Raw genomic sequence first — 18,149 nt, forward strand, 5'->3', positions numbered from 1 at the left:
TACAGCTGTAAAGAGCCTGGCTGCCTCCCAGCTGCCTTCTTCCATGTACTGTGAATCAGCCTCTGCGTGCGTGCGTGCGCGTGCGTATTTGTGCTGCCGGACACAATCCCTCTGCCTTCGGGTACACGCTCAGCCTCTTATGCATCCCAACGAGCAACACACACACAGACTCACGCATAAACACACACAGTTTCTCTGTCAGAGATCATGTTCGTGCCATGTTCTGTCTTACGACTTATTTCTGGGTCAGCTGCTGCAGGGGCTCCTTAACATGTGAGCATGGGAAGAATCATAGAACATGACAAAGAGAAATAAGATGCCGTTTAGTCTCCTTTCGGGTCACTGAATTGTTTTTCTACACTTTTTCTTTGTCCCTTGTTCATATTTGCGTGGTCCAGTCTGCAGCACTGCACTTTTACTCTGTCATCTGTGTTTTGTTTCATGTAATGATGTAGTTTTCATCAATTTCGTCTGATTTAAAGTTATTTCTCTGAATACTTCAATATCCCAATAAATTGTTTCTACTTAGTGAAATACTTGAGCTGTTGTGGCTCCTGTTGACTGTCTCAATTCAAAGTGCAGCACAGGCGTCACTTCTATAATTTTGTTTGTCTTCTGAAATTTCAAGAGAATAGTGATTCTTGATTAAGGCGCCATGACGTTATGATGAGACCATATTTTCACAGCTTCTTTTACCCCCCAGGATGAGGCGTGATTATAAGATGCAATTTGTCTAATCTCCTCTGGGGATTTAATAAGACTGATATGGCCACTAAGAGATTAGGAGTTAATGTTTCTTTCCACCAGTGTAGATCGAAAACACCATTTCTTGGAGAGCTTCCCCAAGGTGAGCTTAGTATAAGCCGCCAGAGCTTTACAGGTTTGATTGAGTCCGATAGAAACTGGTTCTCCAAAATAGGACAGAGGTTCTCCTGCATGTATTCTGATTACACACGGCTGGATTTAACCAGGTTCCCTGAATGTGGCAAAACATCCCAGGCGCTACTGCAGCCCTCCATGTATTCAGCAAATCCTCCATCCATGTGAGCAAGTTGACACAGATTAGACCCCTGCAAATGAAACAGCATGGATTACTGTCACATGTAACGGTCGGCGACAAATTTAGCTTCATGAATCTGTAAAGGGAAGTTAATTATTGAGGTGTGTGTCATACAGTAGGTCAGTTGTTTCCCTTTGAATGCTTCATAGATGTTTGACAGAATGAAATGACGCCTTTCAGAATTAACAACAATCTGTGCTCTCTATTTCCCGCAAAGAAGGAAAAGTCAACAGAAATACTAAAAAAAAAAAAACCCACATGAATATGAATCAAGAAAAAGATTAAATTAAAAACACATTTAGACCAAAATATCTGCCAATCAGATTCAGAGACAGACATGCTGCCTCATCAGCAATCAAGCATTCAGCTGTGCCCAATCAAGGTCAAGCCACATGTTTCCTAACAGCCAGTATCACTTCCTGCTGTAAGACAACAACATCATGCCCAGCGATCAACTTACTCAGACTGTTTTTGCGCCTTTGGGTTCTTTTGAAAATGAAATTATAAAAATGATCTCCGGTTTGCACACAGCTTTTTGGAAGCTTGCTAGTAAAAGTAAGATCCTGTGTTTTTTAGACCCTTCACCACGTCCCATCTGTGTGTCTAACTGATTCTCAGATGCTCATCAAAATACATTAAACCACAGGATTTAATCTAGCGTACCATGACGAAAACATTAAATATCAATTTCTCCGCAGTGAATTATCCTCCAGGCAATGTGTGGTGTGGTACAAATTTAGACATGGGAATGAAAGCGTAATTTCATGGGTAGAATTTAGGAAAAGTGCACAACGGAGGAACGGGTCTGGTTTACATAATGGATGTGTTTTCCTCTTTACCTCTGCAGTAAAAGTGCAGAAGAGCAACCATCATCACTGGGATCAAAGCAGCAACTACTGCCATCCCCCACATGCCAGCCACAGCAAGACATGGAGCAGCCCAAGCCACCCACACAACCAGCAGGACCACTGCAAATGTAAGTTATCACTTGTGACAGCACTGCTGCTGGCGAGACACCAAAGCAGGAGCCTTTTCTTCAGCACGTTTGTTAAATCTATTTCCAGGAGATTTACTTCAACATCCATTACTACATTACTCTCTTTTGCTGCATATTCCCATGAGTGTGTGCTAATGCTGTTGCCGCTGCTGTGGATGTGTATAAAAAGTCATGATGTTTTCATGGGAGGATTTGGTTTGGTGTGCTCTCACTGTACCAGCATTTTGATAAGTGTAGTGCTATGTCTTCTTTCAGCTCTGGTGAGTGGTGGCTTCTCCCCTTCCTCCACAGCCACCTCAGGCTTCAGCAGCCAGGGTAGCAACACACTGCCCTGCCCCGTCCCTCCGATCGCTCCCACCAGCCCCCGCAGCTCGACTGGCAAGAGGAGGACCAGGAAGAAGGACCACAAGAGCTCATGTATGACAACTTTCTTGCCTCTTCTTCTATTTTTTTTTCACATTAAAAGGTGTCAGTTCAGCCGCCACATTACAGTGAAACATATTTCCTCATTTCAACCTAATTGAATCAACCACTGCAGATAATTTGAGTTTTATCTACTGAGTGTGAGATTTCTGCCTTCACCTTAATACAATAGAGGTGAAAGGAATTCAACTGTAATCCAACCTGCAACACCTTTTTCTAATACTTTTCTTGTAGTTTGATATGGACATTTATACAATCATACATTGTAGGGGTGTATATACACAGACAGGTGCCTCCAGAACAGCTTCAGTGTGCCTTGGCACTGATTCTGCAAGTCTCTGAACTCGACTGGAGGGATGGACACCATTCTTCAAAAAGATATTACCTCATTTTGTGTTTTGATGATGGTGGTGGAGAGCGCTGTCTAACACGTCAGTCCAAAACCTCCCATAGATCTTCAACTGGGTTGAGAACTGGTGACTGCAGAAGCCATGGCATATGATTCACATCATTTTCATACTTATCAAACCAGTCAATGACCCCTTGTGCCCTATGGATGGGGGCATTGTCATCCTGGTAGAGATCACTCCCATCAGGATAGAAATGTTTCATCATAGGATAAAAATGATCAATCAGAACAACTTTGTATTCAGATCTGTGCCGGTTTTTCCTTTAATTTGTCACTCATCTGTATATATCAATGGACAAATGAATAAGCTTAAAAGAAAAGCAATAAATGTAATAATTGTTCAAACAAGATCATCCAGAGAATTTATAGGAACTATTTGTTCGGTAGAAAGAACTTGAAAGCAAACACTGAAAAATCTGTGGATTATCCAGAGGATATTGTTTCTGCCACGAGATATTTTTATGTAATTCCAAGTTTTTTATTAACTTTTCAAATACATAAAAAATTACAGTAAATTAACAAAGAATGGACATAAGTAAACTAAGACAAACCAATAAACTGCAGGAAAAGGACACAAAGTACAAATATAATACAACATAAATGACATATCACATTTTCTTAATAAAACATAAAATATTCCTATCATGTCTTTATACATTTAAAAATGAGACTAGGCGTCATAAAACCTTTGTTGGTAATTATTTGTCCTTGCGATTAGAGATTCAAAAGAGGCAATGTCTGTCACTGATTTGAATAATTCAGCAAAATCAGGTTTTGCCCGACTCTTCCGATGGAGAGGCCTGTTTCCTATTAAACACATTCTGGCAGTAGTTTATTCAGCCACCCTCCAATAACTTTGATGACCTGTGTCCAAAAAGGAGAAACAAACGAACATTCTCACATTAAATGAGGAATGGTACCAGCCATGCCTTTTTCCTGGAGTCCCACTCTTTCAAATTTAATTTTGTTGTATGATAATACCTGTGTATAATTTTGTTCTTGGTGTGCATCTCTCCCTCTTCTATGTTTGAATTCTGATCTCTTTCCCTGTTTTCTGCAAAGAGATATTGTTGTAAGCTGTAAGCATCACAAAAGAAATTCCATTCAACTCCATTGCATTGAGTGCGGGCAGAAACCTCAAAACCCAGAAAAGCTATCTAAAGGGCTTGATACCAGAGGAGGTTAAGTGAGAAAATATGTTTTGTTGTAAATTGAGTGAACTATCCCTTTAACATGTTTTGCAGCGCTGTTTAAACACCTTTCCCTCCCGTTTGACCCCCCCAGTGTGTGAACAGATTTGACTGATCACTGACGTAAACGTGACTGACATAAACACTGATAAGTGACTCATTCCCTTTCCACTCTCATTCCGTCTCTGTGGGTGCATGTCTCTTCCTCTCGCCCTCCTCCATTTTTTGTCTCCCACAATCCCTCTCTTGCTCCATTTATCTGCCACATTTCCACTAATATCTCCCTCTGTTGTGTCCCTCCCTCCCTCGCTCTCCCTCAGTATCTCTGGCATCCAGTTCTGTTGGCCCAGGGGGGCAGGTTTTTCATGTGGAAACAAGCGAAGTCGTCCTGAGGGGGGATCCGCTCACAGGTTTTGGGATCCAGCTGCAGGGGGGTGTCTTTGCTACAGAAACCCTGTCTGCTCCCCCAGTCGTCCGCTTTATTGAGCCCGACAGCCCAGCTGAGAGGTAACGCGCTGAGACACCTAACGAGTAAACAAATATCATATACTGAGTCACCTTGAACTTGGAGGCCCGAGTGCTAATCATTCAGCTTGGCAATGAAACACCACATGTGGAAAAAAAGAGCTAATTTTAGCCTGGTGTCTAAATGATGTTTATTCTGAAGGCAGGAGCATTAGCGCTGCATTTCTCTAATGCAGTGGTCCCCAAACTGGGGGTCTGGACCCACAGGAAGGGGTGATTAACAGAAGAGGAAAGCAGAAAAAACATGTTTCTGCTACACAAAACTTTCCTTTAATCTTTGAATTTTATGCTTTGTCTCCAAAAATGATTTAGATAAAACAAAGACAAAAAAACTCTTGGGTTGTACTGGTCACAGCTGGTAGACACATTTAATTGGTGACGAGGGGTCACAAGTGGATATTGCTTCACTGTAAAAGATTAGTTAAACATTTTGGGAAATATGCTTATTCATTTACTCATCAAGTGTGAGATGAGATGATACTGTTCTCATTTCTTTCCATTTGACATGAAGCTAAACGCTATAGGAGACAGTTTAGCGTAAAGACTGGAAATAGGGGGAAACAGCTAGACTGAGCCTTAAAGAACAGGTGCACAATTTTTCAATACTGTCTTAAAAGAATAGTCAGGTGTCCAAATGAACATTGAAATAGGTTTTTCTTGCCATCATTATTCCTCCTGTTCATATTCGTCATTAGAAGATCCCTTCATAATGCACTTACAATGTAAGTGATGGGTGCCAAAATCCACAGGCCTCCTACTGTGCAAAAATGTATTTAAGTTTATCTTAGGCTAATATGAAGCTTCAGCTGTCCAGATTAGTCAAATTAAGTAGATATCTTTCAACATTATAGTCTTTTTAGTGCCAAACCCTGTTGAGCTGCGGTGGAAGTAATAGTGACAAAAAGAGGGACTTTGGCACTAAAAAGACTGTAATATTAAAAGATATCTACTTTATTTGACTAATCTGGACAGCGGAAGCTTCATATTAGCTTCAGATAAACTTTTAAATACATTTTTGCACAGCAGGAGGCTTGTGAATTTTGGCACTCATCACTTACATTGTAAGTGCATTAATAAGGGATCTTCTAATAACCATTATGAACATTAGGAATAATTATGGTGAGAAAAACCTATTTCAATGTTCATTTTGACACTTGGCTATTGTTTTAAGACTGACTTGAAAAATTGTGAGCCTTTCCTTTTAAATTCACTAATTACATGTTATATCGTTTGTTTAATTGGTAAAAAAGCCAAAGTGTAAAAACAGTATGTTGTGATGTTACAAGGGATTACATTCATCGAGGAACACCTGTGCAATCTAATGCAATCCAATACAACAGCTCTGCCATAAATTCTACTCTTACAAAACATACATTTTCAGTTTTTCAATTTTTGTTTTTTTGTTTCAGTTTTCCACTGTAGCTAACGGTCATCTAACTCTTGGCAAGAGAGCGAATAAATGTATTTCCCAAAATGTATTAAACTATGCATTTAAAGGGTCGGAAGCCATAAAAGATCAGGAACTGCTAGTCTATTGTCTGCGGATGTGTGTTGAAAGTTGTAGGAAGGGGCCACGAGAACTTTTGGACAGAGCCCAGTTAGCGGTTTCCCCCTGTTTTCACTATTTATGCTAAGCTAAGCTAATCAGCAGCTGGCTGTAGCTAACAGTCTTGGCAAGAAAGCGAATAAACGAACTTCCCAAAATGTCAAACTACACCGCTGTTCTAATGTCTGCTAATAGCCTACGTGTTTAAAATTGTAGTGCTCGTCAACTCCTGGTCATGGTAATGGTGTATTTAACGGCATTTTATTATGATTGTTATTTAAGTCCTTAGCAGGGTTTTTTTTTTTTTTACACATTTAGAGGAGTCTCTAGTAGTAGACACATTATCCATGGGGCATTGATGCAGCCAGGGATGTGTTTTTTTTAATTGGGAAAGGTCCCCTATATCCTGGTATGCATTGTATTGATCAAGACTACATGTTACTGTCTAATTAACACATAACTCTGATCAGGCTACTGTGTAGTATCTGTCCTTGTCTTGAAAGATTAATGGTGGTGTCTGTGCCGGCAGCGTTAGGGTCCTGTCCCCTGGGTCTTATAACAATTGGTCCAGCAGCAGTTGGACAGGAGTGACTCAAATGCAGCATATGACTATGATGTTGGTGTGTCAGCCTCCACGCAAGGTTAATGAGCAGCAGCGGTTGGCAGTGAATTAATATTAGTTGACAGTGCTTCGGCATTTGCCCGCACAATTAGGGGTCTGATTATATGTGTGATGTGTGGGGTTTTTTTTCTGTATGAGTGAGGTAATTTTCAAGTTCATGTAAGGTCAGTTTTATGTGTGTTTATGTCAAGTCTAGAGGCTGTTTTTAATTTTATAGATGGCATTTTAAACATTCATGTGACATGTGGTGTTAAAGTTGGTGTCAGAGTGTTACTAGAGATGTTCAGTACATGAGCAAACAAATCTTTAACACCAAATCTTCCAGCCGAACTAACCATACTGAATCATCGTCGTCACTGAAGGAGTCAGTTAGCTTTTAGCAGTGGAGCTCCACTTACTGAGTTCAGCCATGATTCACTTTCTCGTTAAGAGCTTATCAAAAGAGCACAGAAGCCTGATGGATGCAGAGCTTTTAACCGTATAAGGCCTAGTTTTGTACTGAACTGGACATAACAGCTTGAACTAGCATGAACGTACTAGTGAACTGAAGACGGAATCAGCACGAACATATGAGAGACTATGCATTTAATTACTATTGTGTACGTGATGAAGTGCTTTTCAACAGTAACACCAATACTGTTGTACTAAAGTGAATTGAACGGTGACACAATCACCTAGCTTAGAAAAAATTGAACAAACTACTACATAGTGATCAAGCTGATCTTTGAACTGAGCAAAACAATTCAAATCAGCAAACTAAGTCATTATATGGCTGCAACTATTATTATTATCATTATTTTCATTATCAATTAATCCTCTGTTTATGTTCTTGATTAATCATTTGATCTGTAAAACCAAACACCAAACAACTGTGAAAAATGCCCATTGTAATTTTCTAAAAGGTGAGGCCTTTAAATGCCTTTTTTTTTTTTGTCTGACCAACCGTACAAAAGCCAAAGAAAATGAATTTACTATACTGGAAATATTCTTACGTTTGAATTCCTGGAACCATCAAATGTTTGGGATTTTAGCTTTATGAAAAAGGACGTAATCAATTATCAGAATAGTTTGATTAATTTTCTGTCAACTTATTAATCATAGCAGCTCTAATATTTCAATATCTAGAATCATTTCACTGAAAGCAGTGTGGGTTTCCTGAAACAGTTCATCCGTTAATCAGTTACTTAACTGACAGAAAATTAATCACCAATGACTTTGATAATTGATTAATCAATTGCTGGTTCCAGACTCTCAAATATGTCTGTTGTGTTTCTCAGTTTTGTATCATTACAAATTGAATATCTTTTTTTAAAACAAACTGTTTAATCTTATCACCTCAGGTTCTTGGAACTTGTGATTTAAAATACTCGCTAGTTGCAGCTCTAGTAAAATGTGATTCATTTTTTTAAAACCATCTTATTACATTTACACCTAGTCACATTTCTTCTGAACATGTGAATTTATTTATTTTTATTAATACATAATCTGTTATGGGGCCTTTATATCTAGTGTAAGTCTTTTCTGTGTTTTCCGGTGTGAAGGTGCGGACTGCTGCAGGTTGGAGACAGATTATTGTCCATTAATGGGATCCCAACTGAAGATGGCACTTTGGAGGAAGCCCATCAGCTGCTCAGAGACTCTGCTCTGGCCAATAAGGTCACAGTGGAGATTGAGTTTGATGTTGCAGGTATCATATACTTCAGTACATGCACTGCAGGGAAATGATTTCCTATCATACAGTCATATATCCACTATTAATAATGCATTTTTGCTTCAATTTATCTTTACTCTAAATCTCATTTAGAGTCTGTGGTTCCTAGCAGTGGCACCTTCCATGTTAAACTACCCAAGCGGAGAGGAGTGGAGCTGGGCATCACCATCAGTGGTGAGTTTGTTGGCAACAAGACATACAGCAGGGGGCGGTGTTGCTCAACACTGATGCACATATCTGCACACTTTTAATCTCATTTGAATCAATGTTCTGTGATCCATAAAACTCAAGCCTGCAAAAGCATGAGGGCACATACCTCATTACCTCTGAATAATAATGGCCTGTGCCCGCATTCATCAATACCCTTCCTCTAACTAGCTCCAGAAAAACACAAACAGGGAGATGAGTATGACCGGTGCAGCAAAATGTATCCACATATCATACATCCAAAATTAAAAACACTTTATTTTTTCTTCTATTTTACCAGCAAGTAAGAAACCTGGCAAGCCCCTCATCATCTCTGACATCAGAAAAGGAAGCATAGCACACAGGTATGTCCCATCATCACAGAGAGCTAATAATTTCTTGTTTTTGTTTTTTCACAGCTCTAAAACAAATAAATGTTTTTGTAAATATGAAAACTCTATTCCAGCTCTGTTTTCTGGTCTGCACGGTGGAGAGCAGCTCGCATTAGTGAGAATAATTTCTCAACAATTAGTTCAGGATGAACTAGGTTTTCTAGGTTTATGCAGGATTATTCATGAGCAAAATAAAATTGTTTTGTGAATCCACTGTGTAATGCAACGCTAATTGGATTGAGCTATCAAAACTGGATCAGTAGGGCAGAGCAGCTACATTTCAGAGGGGCTCAGTGTTGATTAGGTTGAGGGTGAGGTTACGGTCACTCCCAAGGATCCCACTGAGATACCAGGCTAATAGGATTCGGATAGTGAGTCAGGAGCAGCTCCCTGGTCCCAGTTAATCGTTGTGGTCCTCTTGCTCTTGTGTCCGGCAGAACAGGCACTCTGGAGCCTGGAGACAGGCTGCTGGCCATCGACAGTGTGCGCCTAGAGAACTGCACCATGGAGGACGCTATGCATGTCTTGCAGCAGGCCGAGGACATGGTCAAACTTCGGATACAGAAAGATGAGGACAATATTGGTACATTAATCCCTTTTAAAACACCAAACATACATCCAGTATAAGCCAACTATGGTTTAAAAGCAGTACAGTGAGAACAACCTGAGAAATAAAGGAGAAAATTGTTGAATAGTTCCTATTATTTGTCCATTTGCACAAACTATTTTGAATATTTTATCATAAATCTTATGCACAGTATTTAATATATTTCTTCATGTGATGTAGATGAGTTGGAGATGTCAGGCTCTATAATCTACACAGTTGAGCTGAAGAGATATAACGGACCACTTGGCATCACGATTTCTGGTACAGAGGAGCCCTTTGACCCCATCGTCATTTCTGGCCTTACCAAGAAAGGCCTGGCAGAGAGGTGAGAGAAGGGCAGGGGGAGAGGTGAAGAATGATAGGCCGGAGGTCAAAGTAGTTATTTGAGAAGATGGTGACACTCGCATTAGGCTGGGACCAATAGCGACTTTAGTGGAAACTTTTTTTTTTTTTAATTTAATCAACGAGACAGTAAACAATGGCTGTCTCGTCTTTTTCTGTTACAATAAGCCTCTTTGTTTCTGTCTCAGTCAGCGTACTGGCAGCATGACAGTTTTCCTGGCTGTCCCAACTGTCGGTGCTGTCTGGTATACTCTGGTATCTCTGTCTCCTTTCCTCTCCTAACCCTGCAGGACTGGGGCCATCCATATAGGAGACAGAGTCCTGGCCATCAATGGGGTCAGTCTAAAAGGAAAGCCGCTGAGCGAGGCCATCCACCTCCTGCAGATGGCTGGAGAGTCCGTCACCCTAAAGATCAAGAAACAAGCCGACCGTATGTTGGCCGCCTCTTAATCTCATAGCAAGAAAGCAAACTTTATTTACATGAGACTTTTCAAAAAGTTATTTACAGAGGGAAAATGGAAAGCAGGAGAAAAAGACACAAAGAAATATAAAAACATATAAAAACAGAGTGTAAACCACAAAATCTAAAATTGTATTTGTGTGTGTGGGTGGGTGGGTGGGTGGGTCTGTCATAGGACACATTTCAGACTAAAGATGAGTTAACTGGGGACAGCTTGTCCAACTGGGGACAAAAGCCGTGTCCCCAATTGGGATCAAGCTGGTTTTCAGGTCAGTGGTTAAGGTTAGGGGTCAGGGGATCAGGGGGTTAGAGGGTTAGGGTAAGTCTCAGGAAATGAATGTAAGTCTATGTAATGTCCCCAAAAGTAACCTAGGACAAAGATAAATGAAGTTGCCTACAGTACCTGGTATAAATATAATATGGTATTTACAATATTTGTATTATAGTTGTGAACTTGCACTATATGTTTTTTTGGATAAATTATAATTATTTGTTCTGCTATTGTTATTATTTAACTTATATGTTCTGGTCTATCCAGCCTGGTTGAGGTATGGGACAGATAAGAAGGAAATGGGTACTGGGTAGGAGTGTATGGTGAGGCTTGGGGTTTTGTTTTGTATACTGTTGCTTCTTGGTGTCTTTTTAATTTAATAAAAAAAATAGAGTAAAAGTTAAGATGAAGAAAAACTACTAATGTATTTTGGAACGTTTTTCTAAAAATGTGCATTGTTTTAGCTCTTTGCATTTTGAAAATGACCGCTTCCTTGTTGAATGCTTACTTGAGTCACTGTTTATTTCCAGAGTCCGACGGCCGACGGCGTCCGGAAAGAGAAGCTGGGTTTTTAAGTGACACAGAGGATGATCTGACAGACTCCCAGAAGACCAGTAAACACTCAGAAGTCTACTCTGCCACTGTGCCCAGTATAGATTCCGCAATGAGCTCCTGGGACGGCTCAGGGTTCGATGCGGGCTACGGTAGCCAAGGTGAGCTCCGGTTGACGCTTGCTGTTTAAAAATAACTGATTGCCTTTCTTACATCGAATGAGATCAGTGGCTTTTCTTGGTTTTTCCAGGGACATATCTTCACAAAACGTCTGATATATTACTCAATCCAAATGAGTGGAGGCGTACAAAGCACAGGAGCCAAACCAGTTCCAGCTCTGCAGGCCTAGTCCACCACACAGCGCTCTACGATGGGAGATTCACTGAGGATGAGTGGGACAAGATACCTAGGTAAGTGCACACACCTGCTCCTCTGGTGCAGTTTCCTTCCCATCAGTCCTTTTTTAACATCAGTGCAGCTGTAAGTGGTTTTCTTAAGTCTTTAAATCATGTTTTGTGTATAAGCAAAAAGCTTCTGTGTTTGTTTGTTTTCTCTGTTTGGGTTCCTTGACAAAAGCAAACTGCAACTGTCTGAATTTTCTTGTCATTTTTGTGTTGTATGCTGTCATGTTTTGTGCTTCTCCAAACTGTCCTTTTCTCTTCTTTCTCAGGTATTCTCTCTCTCATCTGCTTTACTAACTGCCCACGAGCTCTTTGGTGTTTCACATAGATGCATCTCTTTCTGTCACCCCTTGTCCACAACAAACGTTTCCTCAGAAAGCACCTAAAGGGCCCAAGGACACATCAGCCATATCTGTCTCCTCACACTTGACATCTTTTTTTTTTCCTGAACTTTTGTGTCACATGTTTTCAATCTTCTACTTTTTTGGGGTGACGTTACTTTTGTAAAATTGAACGCTTTTAAAGGCTTTATCTAATCTAGCGGACTCCTCTGTGTTTGAGCGGCCACATGTGAGAGAATTTACAATAACTCTTCATTGTGGTCCTGAGAGATTTTCAAAGGAACTCTCCGTCGTGCAGCCCCAAAAACTGCATTTCCCATGCTGCTTTTGTACGCAGCACCGGCCTCGAGACTGCAGGGCTGCTCTCATGTTCTGGTTCCTGCGTTGTCATAGATTCGTCAGCCCCCCTCGTTGCCATGGCACCCTGAACCAGGAAGACAGCTTCTGGTCCCAGGCCCTGCAGGACCTCGAAACCTGTGGCCAGTCAGAGATTCTCAGGGAGCTGGAGGTAGGCCCATATTTTGTCTCCTCCCCCCTTCTGTTCCTGTTTCCTTTCCTCCCCATCTGCTTTGTCCTCTTCATGTATTCATAGGCCAGTGTCAGCCTAAATGACCATGCCAGATGAAGCATTATGATAATCGCCAGAGTGTGTAATCTGTTATTAAATCTGACAAGACAGGCAGGGCACCTGCTGCCATACTGACCGCGGAAGGCATTTGCGAAGTGCCTTGGCCTCTAATCAGGATCTGGGCACACTGCATGAGAGATTATATATGTGGGTTTTTTTGCTTTGTCCAAATGGATGTCCTTTTTCCCTTTTTTATTATATGATGATCTAATAATCCCTTTTTTATTTTGTGCTCTCACAGGCATCCATGACAGGTAGCGCTCTAAGTCTGTACCTAGAGGAGACCAAGACCAATGAGGACTCCATGTTTCAGTCTGAAATTAGTCCCATCAAGAGGGAGGGAATCCATGTCGAGTCTAAGAACAAAAGCAACCTAAACATGTCGACCGGCGCCAGAGACATTGCATCCCAGAGCAAAGGGGACCCCTCTGATATTATGTCTCCTACGACCCTGGCACTGCACAAGGTAGTTCAGCGAGGGTGTGGCTTTGAAAAATATGGAATGAAATTGTTTCAAAACATAACATAAAAATGCAAACACATAGGAAACATTTAGGCGAGAATGTGATCGTAATGATCACTCAGCTGCACTCACAGTTTGATGAACATGGTATAAACAACACTGTCCGTGGGGAATCTTCCCATTATGAAGTTTATACCTTCGTGCCTCCATTACTTGACTCACTGCACCTGTCCCAGTGGATACCTGGCCAGTCAGGACTTGCAGTGTGTATGACAAAAACATACAACACTCATTATACAGCATTATCTGAACAGGTGCTGGTGTGTGTCTATCACTGCCTTCACATGCTGTGACCCCAGTCTGAGCCTGTGTCCTTCCTGACACGTCTGTTTGGTGTCATCTGTGCATTTCACCGTGCTGTGTTTGTCTGGCTGACTGACGAGGGTTAAACTGTGTCAATAAAAACAGATTGCATCACAGTCTTGCCATGTGGAAAATAACAATGTTTTGAGTTGACACATCTTACTTGATATCATGGAAAGTCATCTTGGCTCAACGTGTAGAGTCCCACCTTACAGCTGTTGTTTGGAAATGGTCAAACCTGCTGACCTTGGTGTAGGTCTGTATCCAAAGAGAAACAAAAGACAAAGATGCGTGTGACTGCAGCTACTGTAACTATTTAGTATATATAGGAAGTTGACAGTGGACACAATAGGAAAAACACAATAGACACCTGTACAATGAAGTGAAATACAACTGCTGTGCAACAATTACTCTTACGTAAGTTTGTCGGTATGGTATAAAATAACTGAACCTTACATTTTATATTATTATAGCTTCACACCGTCCAGCCCCTGTGTTTTCATCTGTCCACTGAATTAAAATGCAAATAACCATGAAAACACCACTTTGCTTAGGGCAACTCCTTTTCCACTGTTTATTATGATGATGTTTCCTGCACCGAGTTTCAATGCATTATATTATCTTTTTTTATTTTAAAGACTAAGTCTGGCAATATTCCAGACATTCCATGAAAAGACCAAATCCAACAAAGAATTGATCCTATAAACAAGTATTGCCTGTGTAGCCTAAGCTTGACATATTTTTTCTTCTTCTGTTGTATAAACCTATAAAACTATTAAAAACTCATCAATTAGTCATAGCGTTGCACTGGGTGACATGTTCCTTCCTGTTGACTAACAAAAATATAGAGTATTGCCAGCCTTATCCATAAATGACTGAACTGGCTGTTAAAGGGGAACTTCATTAATTTTACACATCAAAATCAGTTTACTCGTCATGGAAAACTGTTTTATGATGTCCTCTGAGGCCCTGAATAAGCTTTGTCAGGTCTGAGATTCTGGGAAAAAGATGCTATTGAGTTGCATTATTTTAAAGATTGTAATTTATAGTCGTACTACGGATTCAAAGTCAGGTTATCAGCCCTCTGTTGCATTAATTTTTGACCATCCCTTTTTTAAATCTGTTTCTCATGAGTCCACCTTTATGGCGGTGCAATACCAGAGTACATTTTTACATAATACATAATAATAAAGCTAATGAGTAAAAGACTCTAGATATTCATTAATATGTGCTGTGCTGTATAACTAATCTATGTAACTCTACGGGTCACTGTGTTTGCAGGTGACTATAAGGAAGGACCTTGAGAGCCATGACTTTGGTTTCAGTGTATCTGATGGGCTTCTGGAGAAAGGGGTTTATGTCAACATGATCCGACCAGATGGCCCAGCTGATGAGGCGGGGTTAAAACCTTTCGACCGAATTCTTCAGGTACTGTTTGTCTTAAAAGCTCACCTGTAAAGGAATAGTTCAACATTTGGGGAAATGTGCTAAATGATTGCATTCTTGTTGAGAGTTAGATGAGAAGATCAATACAACTTCCAGTCAATCAATCTATCTTCTCATCTAACTCTCGGCAATACAGCAACTAAGCACCATTCCCAATAAAGCCTGGAGATGGTTAACTTAGCATAGCTAACTGTCTGCTGTTTCAATCAAGACTGGAAACACGAATTAAAAACTAACATAACGACTTTACCCCTGGCTGTTTACCCTTTCTTCAAGTCTTTATGCTAATCTAAGCTATTCATCTGCACGCTTTAGCTTCATATTTAGCATACAGACACTCTGTCTGTTAAATATGAAGCTACTGCCAGGAGAGGGTAAGCTTAGCTTAACACAAAGTTTGGAAACACGAGGATATGGCTAGTCTGGTCTTGTCATTGTGGTACGGTCACCAGGCAACCAGCAGATATTACAGGAAGTCACTGTGCCCAGATAAGAATTAGTCAAGCACATAAGCCCGTAAAAAAACACAACTTCTTGTTTTTACACTTTAAACTAAACTAAATTAAACAAATGAGCTATAACAGTATAATTTGCAGGCTTTAAAGGTGCTGATAGGCTGACACTTTTTCTACTTTTGGCCAAATTAGCTGTTTCCCCCTCTTTCCAGTCTTTATGCTAAGCTAAGCTAACTGTCTCCTGGCTGTTGCTTCACATTTACCACACAGACATGTTGGTAAACAGGTTGGTATTTATCTTCACATCTAACTCTCTGCAAGAGGGTGAAAGGATATTTCCCAAAATGTCGAACTGTTTTTTATGTCTTTTTTTTTGTTAAGATGTAAATGTAGTAGCATGTTGAATGACGAGATTGATTCTAATCTTCCAGGTGAACCGTGTCAGGACCAGAGACTTGGACTGCTGTCTTACTGTGCCCCTAATTATGGAAGCAGGAGACAGCCTGGATTTGGTCATTAGCAGGAATCCGCTGGCAACAGCAGATACCGGGCTGCCTGACGACTGTGACGACCCCTCAAACTCACTGTTCTGCTTTTCTGAGCACAGGACCAACAGCATCGCCCTGTGACCACAAAGATAGACACTAGCTTTTGAAACACTGCTGCGCTGGAACCGCACACACACATACGTCATGCATGGCTAAGTTTGTCACATTGTACCACTCAGACCCTCACACTCATGAACACCCTCTCACGTGCACAAACGCAGACTCACACAGCCACTCTCAAGGCCTGGAAGCATCTCGCACTCACAAAGTTACAAGTGCATGTGTTCACTATTGCCGGTTTTAGTCACTGAGCTGCATCATATTCACATGATGCAGCTCATAGGAGGCTCTGGCTTCAGGGAAGCCCCCTCCCCTTCTCTCTCTAAAGGCAAAGCCACATGTAGGGTTATATAACAGGGGAGTCATAGCTTCTGACTGAGCAAGGATGTCAACACATGCAGCTCAGCTCTTGAGAGAGTCAAATGCTGCACATACACACTCTGCATAAATTTACCACCTCTTGCTTTAATGGGCATCATGTTCTTATTGAAAGAACACCAACCCCATTGTGTTTTTCTTTTTGTTACACAAAAGACGCACACACACAGTTCTTTTATATGCATGTAACACACGCACACACTGACACAGGGTGTTAGTGGACACAAGGTTCAAGGCACGTTGTGCTTATTTAAGTTATTTTCTTGGCTCACTGCCCTCATTTCCAGTCTCTCCTCCATACTGCCTGCCCCAGAGAAGGCACGGTGCCTCCAAATAGAGAGAATCCTCACTGCCACTTGCCAAGTCTCATTAACTATATGTTAAAGCTCCTTATATCTAAATACCATGATTGCTTGTGAAGACACTCTACCTTTCTGTTTTAAAGTGGATTGCCCTTGACAGATAAATAGTTTCTGAATGGTTCAAGAGAGACTCTAGTGTTCAGTGCTAAAATTGCATTTTGATTTTAGTTTCACATTCTGCACATGGGTCCTCGTAACACTGCGTTTGCACATTTCTCTATAATGCTCTAAGAGGTCACTTTTTTAAGTTTCACTTTCCCAGTGTGAACCTGAGTCTTTGTATGTGACACTCCACCAGAAAAAGTGATGGGTTGGGGTTTTTTTTGTCTGAAACTGATGCGTCTTCAAGTGAATCACATCCCCTCTGAAAATGGAGGATGAAATGCCTTTTCAGTTTTCAGTGATGAATGATTTTCTTGTTTTAACTCCACATTTGACTGGATTGATAATCAGTTTGTTCCTCTCTACAGTAGCTGTTTTTCTACCATTATCTATAAGCATGTTAAGCATGCATAGGGGTTGTCCTCAAGCCAGTAGCTCTTCCTAAATAATAAAAAAATATATATTGGGACAATCTCTCTCTCTCTGCTCTAGGATGGTCATTGTGAGCGTGTTCCCTTTTTTTTATCATGACATTGTGTTTTTATAGAGCTTTTGTGTTACAAATCTGGCCTGCTGATCCAGCTGCCTCAGTGGAAATAAGAAACATTTGCTTCATTTCATGTGTTGGCTGATGTGAAGATGTGTGATAGTAAAACTGTCCCATTTAGAGCAGCCTTACAGACTGATAAATCCTTGGGATGGTAACTTTTTTCAGTCCAACTCATGACTCATGTCTTCTATCAAATCTCATGTTGTATACAGAGGCCTATTTTTAAGGTTTTATATTGACTGTATTGTACTTTTATTTTATTGTATAATGTCTCTTGGTATGCTGTGCTTTCTTTTTATTTACAGTACATGTACATACAGTATATGATCTTTATGTAAGCTGTGATACTGAATGTGGCTGCACATTTTTTGGTTGATTTCCACATCATCCCTGATGTAACCGTGAACATGTCAGGAATCCGTCGAAAGGAACTTGAAAGATTTATTGGATATTATTTTATTTTTGTTATTTAATTTATTATAAACTAAGAAAATGTATTTCTTTTTATGAGAATAAAGTTATGAAACCATAGTTGATTTGGCTCTGGTTTCTTAACAGTGTTGTTTAGTTTGGCTCTCACAGACTGAGATTACTCACATTGACCCAGAGTCAACACTTACGTGGAATGCAATGGTTTGTTGGAGATTTTATGTCGGTCCATCCACCACTTTGATACAGACTGAAATATCTATACAACTATTGGATAGATTGCCATGAAATTTTGTACATACATTCATGATCCCCAGGAGGGGAATCTGT

General features: G+C 40.5%; 1 protein-coding gene across 9 annotated transcripts in view; it reads left to right on the top strand.

Moving 5' to 3' along the window:
- Positions 1-17,921, top strand: part of LOC122982726 (glutamate receptor-interacting protein 2-like) — a 31,866-nt gene extending 13,945 nt beyond the window's left edge. For 6 of the 9 annotated variants that reach the window (XM_044352240.1, XM_044352241.1, XM_044352244.1 and 3 more), the window contains 15 exons: positions 1,908-2,036; positions 2,313-2,474; positions 4,400-4,586; positions 8,314-8,459; positions 8,577-8,657; positions 8,971-9,034; positions 9,499-9,644; positions 9,849-9,993; positions 10,301-10,440; positions 11,272-11,454; positions 11,544-11,703; positions 12,429-12,543; positions 12,905-13,129; positions 14,771-14,917; positions 15,822-17,921. In XM_044352240.1, coding sequence (XP_044208175.1) covers positions 1,908-2,036; positions 2,313-2,474; positions 4,400-4,586; positions 8,314-8,459; positions 8,577-8,657; positions 8,971-9,034; positions 9,499-9,644; positions 9,849-9,993; positions 10,301-10,440; positions 11,272-11,454; positions 11,544-11,703; positions 12,429-12,543; positions 12,905-13,129; positions 14,771-14,917; positions 15,822-16,019 — 2,228 coding nt within the window. In that variant the 3' untranslated portion in view covers positions 16,020-17,921. The other 3 variants (XM_044352242.1, XR_006403521.1, XM_044352247.1) reach the window with 3 other exon arrangements.
- Positions 17,922-18,149: the final 228 nt, after the last annotated feature.

The sequence above is a fragment of the Thunnus albacares genome, chromosome 5, assembly GCF_914725855.1.
Source record: "Thunnus albacares chromosome 5, fThuAlb1.1, whole genome shotgun sequence".
In the NCBI taxonomy this organism is placed as follows: domain Eukaryota; kingdom Metazoa; phylum Chordata; class Actinopteri; order Scombriformes; family Scombridae; genus Thunnus; species Thunnus albacares.